This window comes from Pterocles gutturalis, unplaced genomic scaffold, assembly GCF_000699245.1.
Source record: "Pterocles gutturalis isolate BGI_N339 unplaced genomic scaffold, ASM69924v1 scaffold36544, whole genome shotgun sequence".
NCBI classification, from domain to species: Eukaryota; Metazoa; Chordata; class Aves; order Pterocliformes; family Pteroclidae; genus Pterocles; species Pterocles gutturalis.
This window is the reverse complement of record NW_010137023.1, coordinates 3,195-15,941: the sequence shown is the minus strand read 5'-3', so window position 1 is coordinate 15,941 and position 12,747 is coordinate 3,195. Positions and strand designations below refer to the sequence as shown.

At 44.9% G+C, this 12,747-nt stretch overlaps 1 protein-coding gene across 1 annotated transcript in view; it reads right to left on the bottom strand.

The window, feature by feature from the left end:
* The window catches only part of FRMD4B (FERM domain containing 4B), a gene marked incomplete at its 5' end in the record, with an annotated part of 42,099 nt that overhangs the window by 26,161 nt on the left and 3,191 nt on the right, over nucleotides 1-12,747 (bottom strand). Inside the window, one exon of the mRNA XM_010082506.1 lies at nucleotides 838-921. Coding sequence (XP_010080808.1) covers nucleotides 838-921 — 84 coding nt within the window. The remainder of the gene's footprint in view (nucleotides 1-837; nucleotides 922-12,747) is intronic.

Below are 12,747 nucleotides of genomic sequence, written 5' to 3'. Positions count from 1 at the left end.
AAGACGGTTAATTTTCCATACGTAAGACAGAAGAAGTTAAACCAGAAATGTTTTCATTCCAGTGTATTTTTCCCCTGACATTTCATAGGTTAAAAAAAAAACCCCAGATTTGTCAAGTAATAACCTTTTTGTATTTTTCCTTTTATATACTTCAACATTTTGTTTTAGGAGAATGAAAAATAAAATATGCATTTATGTGCTTTCTTTGAAAGCAAACAAAAACACAGCAGTACTCATTCCGAAAAAAAAAAAAGCAAGTACTGGTATACTTGAAAATCATCAGGTACACACAAAAAAACCCAAAACAAATGAGGGACTCAAACTTGCATAAAGGGCATAAACTTCAAGGAAACAGTGTCGTTGATTCACCCCAAATGCCATGTTCCGTTACAGCAGATTCAAGCCACAAAACCGGACCTGCCTGTTTCCAGCTTATTTTCCCCCCATGTCCTGCTGATGAGAGCAGCTGGGTGGGCACTGGGCAGTCTGGCCCCCCCCCCTCCAGCGGCTCTCCTGCCTGACAGTTGAAGAGCAAGGTGCTCTCTGCAAAGCCAGCCTTGGCTGGAGATCAGAGCTCAGCTCTTTCTAATGCATGGTCCCCACATCATCTGATCCAGCAGTTTTTGATCCAGCAATTTAATTAGAGTGAACTTTCAATGAGGGATTTGCATTGGGTCTCATGTAATTTATAACCTTCTAAAAACTGGAAATCAATTAACTCCCAGTCCTATATCACACAGGCTGAAAACTTTTCAAAAGAGTTTGCAAAACTGTTTAAAGGTGATCTTGTTATTACCATTCATAGCAATGATTTACATTTTAAATTAAATAGCTCACCAGTAAGCAAGTGATGGATGCTCCTGCAGTGTCTTGGTAGGAAAGACAGGCAGCGTCTTCAAGTCTTTTCTAGTGTTTTCATCACTAAAAAGCAAAAATGGCACAGAGTCATTGCTAATGAATCATGGATGCAACCACTGGTTTCAGTGGAAGGAAGGGGCTGTATTTGCTACCCAAGAATATAGTGCACAGCCCCGCATCAGGCTGTCACAGCAACGTAACTCTATAGGTCCTCTCACATGACAGTGATGTGTGTGCTGTCATGCAGACTCATATTGTAACTCATTATACAGACACGTGATTCTCAGGCCACTGTGGCGCGAGCACCCTATCAATATTTACTTTGCACATACTCACTCTGCTTGCCGAGTGCAGAATGAGCCCCGAAACTGCTGCAGAAGGAAAGCCTCTGCCCAAAAGCAAGGTTTGTATTGCTAATTTTTGCTCTATCTTTAGCTAAAATCCTACCTCCAGACAATGTATTTCATGAAGCAGAATGGTCTTTGTCAAATCTCAGAGATTTTTATCTGTTTTAAAACAATGGGTTTCAGTTCATATACTTTAAAATATTTTTGCTTTTAAGAGTTTTCCTGGACTGCTCATTCTACAGAAATCACAAATATTTTGGACTCCAGGCCCAGTCTGGAACGAAATAAAGAGGGCTGAAGTACGTGAATACAATTTGTCACAAAAAACCCCAGCAGAATATTTAAAAACCTACTTAGAGGCAGTCAAATGGTTAATATTTTCTCCCTATACGCTCCATTAATTAATCAGCTGAAACATGCGCACCTCATTTCTGCAGGATTTCGGAGTGCCTTTGCAGCAGCACCAACAAGCATGAACACGACTTTTCTATGTAAGGAATGCATCAGCCACATCCATCAGCATCTGCCTCGACCTCTGCATCCAGGCTTTCCTTGAAGGTGTTTTTCTGCTCCCAACCTCTGTCTTCATCAGATCAAAATCAGCAGAGTGGACCAGAGCACAGAAATCCGCACCACCAATCAAACTCTACAGACAGAGGAGGCACCAAACCCCTACCACGTTTCCATCTTACATGGCAGATGTCACATGGAAGGCGCAATAAATTTAAAGCTTTTTGTTCCTTGCCAAGCACGGGCTAATCGCTCTGCAAGCTTCTTCCCCAGCCCTGACAATGCACCTCAACCCTGCCTAAGAGGGACCACCTCTGGGGATGGTGAAACAATTCAATCAACAGCTTATTTATTCTTCAGTGTCTTTGATGAAGTTGCCAAGAAGGGGCTCAATTAGCACCGAGGAGCTGGTTGCTGAGCTTTGCCAGGCCGGCACTCTTCTGCCAGGAATATGCACTTTTCTTTACAAGCTGGCCAGCACCCAAGTGCCACAAATGGGGACATCTGGGTAGAAAATCAGGATCTCTCCTCCCAATGCTCAAACACAGCCAATGCTCACAAAAGCTGAAGGGGTTGTATTCAACCCTCAAAAGCCCATTTTGATGGGATCAAAAGGCTGCAGGACATCTCAGCTTGCAGCAAAAGGGTAGATTACCAGGGTTTTGTAGGGATGCATGAAAATACAGACAGAGCACACCCTCCTGAGGCCTCGTAAACTAGAGAGAAAAATAAACAAACTCCAAACCAAAAGACCAAGCCCTGAGCAATCTGGCTTCATCTCACAGTCAGCTCCTCTCAGTGCAGGAGGTTCGGCCAGACAGCCTCCTGAGGTCCCTTCCAACTTCAATCATAGACTCACAGGATAACTGACTATTCAAATAAAAATTTCCTCCTATTTTTAAGCCTGACTCGTAACTGCAATGGTTGCTGTAGCAGTCGGGGTTGGCAGGGAAATACAGTGAAGATTTTTAAGCCTGACTCGTAACTGCAATGGCTGCTGTAGCAGTCGGGGTTGACAGGGAAATACAGTGAACCAGGAGAGGTTTTGGAAGGAAGCAATAACAAAATAGCTCATTTCTACCAAACAAAAGGGCTGTTCCTCTAAATATAGATTCTCAACCCGCAATATTCATAATCAGAGGTTTAATGGCTGGTCTCTAAACCCCTTTTTAGAAACCTCGTTGCCAGCGAACAAAATGCCCAAGAGCGAGGGCTGAAACAAGAACGAGGCTGATGCCAGGAGGCGAGAGCTGAGCCCCAGCAGAGGCAGACAGGTGGGGGGAGAGGTGACTCCCCAGCTGTCACCACCACAGCCAGGTAGAGGGGTCCCAAGCTCTCCTTCACCAACCACTATGGGCCCAGTAGCTTCCTTGTCACTGAGGCTCTGCAGAAATGCCACAAATCCTGGCAGCTGCATCCTAGCATGCTCTGAAATGCTGTCTTTTGCACAATTCCTGTCCTTCAGTGGGGCTACTCGCCTTGTTGTTTGGTTGCCTGAGCCCCTCACCTCTCAACCTGGTTAAGTAGCTACTTACTTTACCCCCATCAAATGCCAAAACGAGGGTGATAGTTAAGCTGGAGTGATAAGTAGCAGCTCATCCATATGGAAATGTCTGCCACTGAGTTTAAACCGAGCACCAGCCAGCCAGCACACCCACCTGCCTGGTGAGGGCTGTGAGCTGAGAGCTGAGACGTACAGTGACCAAAAGGTTGCAGTCACGTCTGTGCCACGAGGCACAGTATGTCCTTCCAGCACTGACCTAGAATCACGGGCCTGGTGCAGTTTGTTAGCAGGCAGAGTGCACTGAGCTGTGTCTACTTACAGCAGAACTGGACCTTCTCTGTTCTTCTGCCAACCTACAAACCCATCCAACTTCTCCCAAGAGCAGAGAATACACTTCTACACGGCAGACTTGGCCCTTGGGACTTGCCTTCCTGAAGAGACATGTCCTCATACCAGGGGTCAGACACCACATCCCATCCATCCGCAGCTGGAGGGAATCCATGAAAATGGACTTATAATGTCTGAAAGTCTCCGAGAAGCCACATGAGGATTTATTTTCCTGCATAATTGTAAGATAAAGCATGAAACAATCCTAGAAGAATTTGAAAGATCTGGGAGAAACAGGGCACTGCTCCTTGCACATGGGATGCCTTCAAGACAGCACAGGCTGGCACGCCGCAGCCCAGATCTGCTGACTGTGCGCCTGAGGATTAGCTTTCGGGATGATTCACGGCTTCAGGGATAACAAAAGCCTCAAATGGTGTTCCCCTCCTTCCGCAGCAGAGTTCATTATCACTTCATCTGCACCGAGGAGCCCAAGCACGTCTCCCCTTGACCTTCAGGATCACTTTCCCAAGCCCCCGAAGACCCAGCAGTTCCCCAGAGGTGACAACTCCCGATAGCAGGAGCGACGGGTTGAATTATTACCTGTTCCTGTTTGGTTTCACAGCAAACACAAGACGATACAGAAATCACAGGGCAGACAGCCCCGGCTCCAGACTTCCAACCATCTACGCTATCTACCAACCAAACACACCAGTGTTGTATCTGGCACGTCCACGGTTGGTTCTCATCAGGGCAGGAGGAGGACTCAGCTGTCGGGACAGAGAGGCCCACTCGCATTTAATCTGACCTCTGCTGCAGAGGGGGGCTTCTTGACTGGTGGTTCTTGGAAAAATTTCAATACATAAACTTAAACTGCCCAGAGTCAATAGGACTGAACATTTTTTGGCAAAAGGTTTGTTTATTCCCCAGGACAAGAATATAGGAAACACTCATTGAAGTATTTTTCCACTATGGAGAAGAATTAAAGAAAACCAGCAGATAGACTCTTTCCTTTCCATTCTACCCTCTGAGAATTTTCTCTCTTAGATATTGAGCAGAACTTGAATTGATCTGAGTAACACAAATGAAGAACTACATCAGACCTTCCTCACGCTGAACCTCAGCTTGCATTCTTAGTACTGTCCATGTTTAATTTTCTGTCCCAATATGTACAAATATTGGGCAAGATGATGTCCCCATCAGCATGCCCCGCTCCTCTCTGGGGAGATGGAAGGGCAGCAAGTCTCTTAAATAACCAAATGCAATATTTAACCATGTACCATCCTATAAATAAATGGTATAGTACGATAGTATTAACACTACTAACTCTAGCAGCTTCCCAGATGATGTTTCTGTGCAACTTTAGGCATCCTGCTAAAACCCCACCAGAAATCTGGGAAGGAACCAGATTATCGTGGCACACTCTGTCTAAAGTCTATTACTGAAAATTAAGAACAACTTACATATTTATACTCCCAGAAAGTGCATCTTCACAGCTTGTAATTGAGCTCCCTGCTAGGCAAAGATTTACAGAACTGTGCTAATTAGGACCATTTATCAATGGCTACCCAGGCTTTCCCCTGTGCCCACTGTCAAAAACAGCTTATGCCTGTTGTTAATGCAGGTAAGATCTTAGATGCAATAAGATGTGGTTAATGAGATTAGCATAAAATGTGAAGAGCAATAGGCACACAAAGAGCAGTAAAAACAATATATTGGACTAAAACATAAGAGCTTATCAGCCCACATCTTCTCTGTAAATATTAACAACTTGATAAGGATAGGACTTCAGACAACTTTTAATTGACTAAAGCAATGGGAGGTGTGCCTGCCTCTGCTGAATCGCGTTGATAACATTATAAAGCAGGAATTTATCACAGGGGAAAGTACATTGTATAGAGATTTTCCTCTGTTCTCGAAGCCTCCTGACCTCACATAAATACTTGCTCTCCTGTTGCTATGTGATCATTACAATAAGTCAAATCCTGGCTCTTTCTGAATGTCACTACTTTATACACACTATTTCAGGCACACTACAGGTAGAATTTAGTGGCCTTGGTTTTAGAAAATAACAACCAACCTCCCAAGTTAACCTGAAAGGACACCTAAAATCAGCAGACACTTGAGAGAATTGTGTGCGAGATAGAAGGAAACGTGGAGTTTCACAGCTAAAGGACGATACAGTATTACCCCCTGCATTGTGAAGATGCTTCAAAAACTTTTCATTAGGATTTTTCTTCTTATTCTACTGAAGATATTTAAAGCTAGCAAAATACATGCATAGAAAGACCACACAATTACATTACACACTTGAAAGCTGACAGTCTAATTTTTCAGAGGACTGGTCAGGTTACTCAGATGATGTTAGTAAAGGTCCTGTATCTTGAGAATAACCACTGAATTCCTTTGCTATGTGATCACAATCAATGCTCTAAAAGCACAAGAACATCCTGTGTTGCTGCCCACCCTCCAGCCTGGTCATAAAGTAACTTTCTAAAGCGACCAGACTTAGGGTGGCATCACCAAGGTGCTCCCAATTCACAGATGAGAGCTGGCAACACAGACCATGGCACTGTATCTGGGCTGCTACAGCAACAGCTGCCTTTTCTGTGGGTTTGTGTTTTCTTTGAAAATAAATGGAAGGGCAGAGCGTGGCAACCTCGTGCTCCCATGGAGGCTGATCTGCCTTTCAAGGTACCACAAGAAACAGGTGTGAGGAGGAAGCAGCAAGGCAACAGAGGGGGAAAAAAAATAAGCAGGGTTAAAAGTGCAAGAGAGAAAAAGGGGGGAAGGAAGACAGAGCAGGGAAGGTACAGGGAGAGCTGATGCATTTAGCAGCTTTTGAGTATGTCAGAGCAGCAGGATCTTGGCAGCAGGATTTTGAAATGTGCTCTCTGACAAATCCTCTTTTGTGACAAATGCCAGACGTTTCCCCATCACTTCCCAACCTTTCAGTTTATAGTCTGCTGGTACCTTCAAGAAAGTTATTTTTCTATTGAGTGAAAACAAGGATCCGGAAAGGCCACAAACAAGGGGCTCCCATTGGCACAGGACAGCCAGAGACAACCGTTAACCCTTGCGGCCAGCTGGGAGCTGTGCCTGGGGTGGGGCTGCAAAGTCTGCCACTTCAACACCAGATAGGAACTGCCGGCTCAGAAAGGTATTTGAGGAGCATTTCTAAGAGCCTTCCACCCCTGTACATTAAAAAGAACATGATAAGCTGTGCAGACGGCATTTTCACTGCCAGCCTTCTTGTACACCTATGCTGCAGATTCCCACACTGTGCTGCAACAACAGCTTGAGTTTCCCAGCTCAAGAGGAACTCGCACCAAACACAAAGCATGGCTGGGGCTGGGCAACCCTTCCCCATGCTCAGCACAGGCTGACCATAGCCTTGGAGCCCCAGGCCTGACCTCCAGCTCCAGCCCTGCTCCTTCAGGCTAATTTCTCTGCTACCCGACCCCTGCCTGACTCTCTGAAAGACAGCAGCACCTACAGACCTCATGGAGGTTTGGTGACCCTACTTGTTGGCTTTTAGAAGATGTCACCAAGAAAAAAACAACACTTCTCATATCAGCTATGCGCACGCACCTCTTTATCTGAGGACACAGGGACCAGACAAATGAGAACATGAGCTACTCCCAGAGCCACCTTGGCAGACGATGCACCCTTCGTATTTCCACTTTCACAGAATCACAGAATAGTTTGGGTTGTAAGGGACCTTAAAAATCATCAAGTTCCAGGCCCCCTGCCATGGGCAGGGACACCTCCCACTAGCCCAGGTTGCTCAAAGCCTCATCCAGCCTGGCCTTGAACCCCTCCAGGGATGGGGCATCCTCCTTTGCAGACAAGGAGGGGGGTGCCAGCAAAGCAGTTCTCCATGGCTAAAGAAAATCTGTGACCTGAACTTGCCCTAAATTCTCAGTTGCTCTTTTATAGCTCTTGATGTGAAATATGAATATTCTGAAGATAAAACCCTTTGGTCCTTGAACACCACACCTACCATTGGTGATGGCTCACAGTCCCACAGATCTGGTACCTCCACATGTACAGAGCTGCTCAGCCACACCAACAGCACGCACTAGCACCACTGCTCTGTCAGCCCAGATGGGAAGCAGAACGGCTCTGCTTTACCTGGGGATTTACTGCAGAAAAAAATATGACTATTCACAGTTGATATAATGCTTGAAGGATCCCAAACCCTTCCCTGGAACAACAGACTGTTATTTCTAACAGTCACGCTTTCTTCCTGTGCACACAAAAGTCAGCTTAGCCGTATTAGTTGTGGGTTTTTAGCGTGTCTGAGTACAGCAGTGAAGTTTAAAGCTTGTTATCACAGCCTTGCCTGCTGATACAGAGATACATGGAACCACAAGAAAAATAAAGTATCCAAGTAATGATAAAGAACTTGACAAACCTGCAAAAGCAAAAGAGCTGAGGCTGCAAAGCTGTCGTTCCATTTCCTCAAAGTACAAAATACACACCATGCGAAAGACTCCAATCACCATGGGAAGGAAAAGCAAGAGATTTATTTTTGCCTTTTTAAAGTGAGGATGTTGTTCAGAGTGCGAGCCCAAACTCCTGCTCACAGCTGACTTGTGCAAGACTGGAAAAACACTCTGGAAACCTGACAAAGTTTTTCAGATAGTCAACAGAAGGGAGGTGACTACATTATAATGCAAAAGCCATGAAATTTAGTTTTACAACAGGAAAAGGCAATGTGTTTTAATGCTGAACTGGCACTTGAGGGAATTTCTAGGGACAAGGGGGAAAGCATCTTTTACCTAAGGCTGTGCATGCCATGATGGTACTCCAAGCCTAACAGCTACAACAGCAACATGTCTCTGACTTGTCCCCTGCATGGGAGACAACTTTGGGGATGATGAATTTTCTGGCACCATGTTTGCCTTGTCTTTCATCTGCTTTGGATGCAGAGCACATGCAAAAGCCCTCCCTAGGTGGCTTGGTCATACCAGCTGCCTCTCTGAGTCTAAAGTTCCTTAAAGGAAAAAAAGAAAAAGCAAATAAAGGACTGTGGAGGGACACTTCAAGAGGACAAAACACAACCACCCTTTTGCTGCCCTTCATGAAACTGCAGGAACATAATGCATATGAAATAAAAAATGAGTGTTCCTCACCAAACTGCTGTAATTATGTGTAAATATTATAAGTTCCATTGCCATATACAAGTAGTAAACCCCATAAGACCAGATTATTAAATTACTCAAAACATACTTTTTTTTCAACTAAACCTTTTTGCTCATTTCACCCACTGTGTTTACACCTAATTCAGCACAATTAATCTGCTGCATAATAAGCATGCTACACAAATTCCTTAGGAGCTCTTACAGAACCGCCTTAAAATAGGAAATTGAAAAAAAACCCATCAAAATGACATAATTGCAGAGACTATGTATGCTTTGGTCTGCCCTGATTTGTATGAATCTACAAGTAGCACCAGAAGAAAAAAACCCTCTTGCTGTTAAAAGTCTAGCAGAAAATTTGACTCAACTTTTTTTTTTTAATTGCTCCTGGTTTATACAGTGAATTTCCACTTTTTATTGAAAAAAAAAAACACCAGGAGAGACCAATATTTTGGACTCGGAACTGCTGCCGAAGGGCTCTGGGAGATGGAGTTCAGGGGTCTCTGCCCAGCTCCCCTCCACACGCTGCCTTCCCTCAGCTACCTGTTCCCCATGGTATGCTGGGTGCAGGACCCCAAAAATGAACTGCAGCGACTCATCAGGAAAAGTGAGGGACTGGCACACTGCTCAGAAAAGTTCCTGCAGTTTTCAGCCAGCTTTTCTTTGAAGAGGGTAAAAAATTCAATTAAGCAGAGAGCACTTGGGGAAAGTAGATATCCAATACCTGTCAAGTAGAGAAATCATCATATGAAATATATATCAAATATGACTTTCCCTAAACTGGCTTATTTACTATCTCTGTTTACTAGATGTTCCCAAATAAAATGAAATAAATAATCAACCCCCTCAGCAAACAGGGTCTAAGTTAATAAATCTTTGCTCATCTTGTTTCAAATTCTTTCTTGCAAAAGAGCGAGCTCAGGAAAGCACGCAGCGGGGTTTGACCGAGACAGAGTTAATGGTTCACGAGCAAGTGCCTAGCGAGGTATTTAACGAAAAAGTGTGCAGAGCGGCAGCTGAAAGGCAAAACACACAATGACTCACTCCTCAAACAAGGAGCACAGGGAGCAACCCCAGCGCCAGTGCCCAGCACTGATTTACAGCCAGGCAGACACAGCCCACAGGGAGCAGTGGGTCACCTCGGAGAAAGCCTCTGCAAATATCAGTGCATTTAAAAAGCATGCTTGCATGGAAAAGAAAATAAAAAACTAAACCACTGTGTTGCCTATGACAGGCACCAGATGGATGCCTGGAGAGGGAATCCTGGTGATCCACCAGCCCTTGTGTCTCACCCATACAGAAGGAAAGCCTCAGGGGCTGAAAGTGGCACCCAGGCTACACCCAGGTCTTTGGCCTCTGCATGAGAACAGAGCACATGCCCCCTTTGTAACTCATCTCCACTCCTAATGGCTCTGGAAAAGGGCTTCCAGTGAATGGTTCCCAACAGGTCTCCTTCCCCAACAGCGCAGGTGAGGAGGAGCAGGTCTGCAGAGCATCAAGGTTTGTGCTGGGGACACGATACCCATGGTGTGCCCGTTTCAGGGCTTTCTTTAGATCAGCCCTAGCCTGGCCCCATGCCCAAGCACCTGTTAGTGACTGGCACACACAAGGTGGCTCCATTCATGCCACATGGATCCCGCTTGAGCTCTCGGAGACCTCTCCAAGATGCTAACCTGAGAGAGTAGAGTAGGAACAAACTGGGAGATTTGGTCCAAATTTGTGTTTCTGCTCCCGCCACAGCCCTGCATGTGGCCACACCTGGAGTTTTGGTCATATGAACCCAGTAAGATTTCCAAAAACAGGCTGGACCAGCTGCCTCCAACAAATCTCAGGTGTGTCCTGTTTCTGAAGCCACCCTAACCCTGGGGTAAGCTGTACACCCCAGCAGGTGCTTTGCTATCAGACAACCATTAACTTCTTTCAAGGAGCTGTTTTCTAGCACTGCCCACATTATCGTTTCCACATTCTTTTCTACTAAGAGATTCTCCAGTTTGGCAAAATAGTCATCTTCCCAAGCAAATGCTAGCCAAAAATCTAAAAGTGAACACTCTTAATTAGGAGCAAATCGTTAGTACCAGTTTTCTGCACCTAGACCAAGCACTTCATTTTTTCCTCAGTGAAGTTTGTAAATTCGGGAGTTTCTGAACTAATTACTCAATGGCAGCAGCTTGCAGAAGTATCTTCCACACAAACCTTTTCCTTTTACAAACTGTGTTTATCACCCATGTAGCGATAAACCCCGGTGCCTCGCACATGTCAGCTATCAGGAATTCATTATTTTGTCTGTGTTATGTTATACCAGTCCGGAGTTATCTTTGCAGCCCACAGGCCAGAATCAAAATCGAATGCGTCAGCTATTTAAAGAAAATGGAAGCCCTCCTCCAGCAGTTTAATTAACTTTCAGGGAGCATGGCTGGGTTTCAGTCCTGGAAACATTACTGGGGAAAATATGATCCAAGATTATCAGTCAGAAAATAAGCTTTTTCAAAAAAGTTACTTTCCTTATATAGTCCCTGTAGCAAATCTGATTTAATAAATGTTTTTCTAATGCTAGAAGGACAGCATTTAGAACATCTCTGTTATAAACTGTCTCTTTCATCAAGCCACAAAGAAAAATAATACTATATATATTAATATTGTCCAGCATTTTTGAGGGCAGATAGTCTGTAAACTAAATACAGCCAAATAATTTATTTCCCAAGGAGACAAGACTTTATATGTTGCATATTTACAAGACAAATAATTACCAGACTGATCTATTATTTTGCTTGCCTACCAAGACATTAGATTTTTAAAAATTTAAATAAAATTCCTAAAATAAACACAATATGGACTTGTTTCTCACACAAAACCAAACCATGCCAGAAGCTGCAACTTGAACTGAATTCTCTTTAAAACCCTTGCATAAAGTTTAAAAACCAAGATTTTTGTAAAACCAGGCTTGCAGCTTTTTCTGTTTCATTTGCAAATACAAGCGTGGAGGACTGCAATTAACTGATGCAGAGTTTCAAAACTACTATTAGTGACTAATACTTTGCTTGAGGTTCTTATAGGAGCTGGAGAAAAACTGATGGGAATTCAGTTTAAACAGAAGCAGTCGACTGGAAGCTCTAGATGAGTAGTGAAGAGTGAACAAAAACAAAGCATTACATCCCTCCCTCCCTCCCTCCTCTTGAGCAAAACCCGCCCAGTCGTTGCACAGGAAGGCAGAGAGCCACCGACCTGCAGTATCCCAGACTTGGTGGGAACATCACAGCCGTGAGACCCTCGGGAGGAACCACTCTGCCCGTGGCAGCCCCGACCCTGTCCCGTGCAAAGGGGAGAGGAACGGCTCACCGAGCATCCCTGCCGCATGCTCTTCATCACTCACATGGTAATTACCTTGGCTGGGATCATTGGTAAATAGGAAAGGGAAGTGGGTGTACGGTGAGCTGCACCGATTATGGTCCGCTGTCATCTTCGTCAATCATTCCTCCTGTAGCCTGAAGTCATTTCGGACTGCCTTGAGAAACCAGAGCTGGCCAAAGCAGACACGTACGCAACCGACGTGCTGTGGGTGCAACTCTGAAGCATATCCTTAAGTTTTATCAAGATGTCTTAAAAGCCAGGGTCCTCTCAGCGTGGGACTTGGGTGGTTTACCTTACATAAAGCCTCTCTCTGAACGATAAGGCGCATACCCTTGTCCTAACAGTCCAGGATCCCAGGGTCCTATTGCAAAGCACCTGCAAGGGCCAAACCCCAAAGACCCTGACACTTTCATGCTGTCAGTGCTACTGGACTGCAGAGTGCCTCCAGAGTGACCTTAGTGGTGCAGAAATCAAAAGTTTTCACTTTCACCAAGTGCCAGCATGTCAGGTTTGCTCACTGAAAATAAACAGATTTCAAAAGAATGTGCTCACCCACTCAGCACGGGGCAAGGGAGGGTGTTTCTCCAGACACTGCTGCTCTCTGCCATCGAGACGTTATCTGAGAAGTTGAGCAGCAGATTGGGAAAGGGGTTACTGCAGAGCCGCAGGAGTCTGAAGCGTTCGGACCCTGGTACTGATTCGTGTGTTCCCA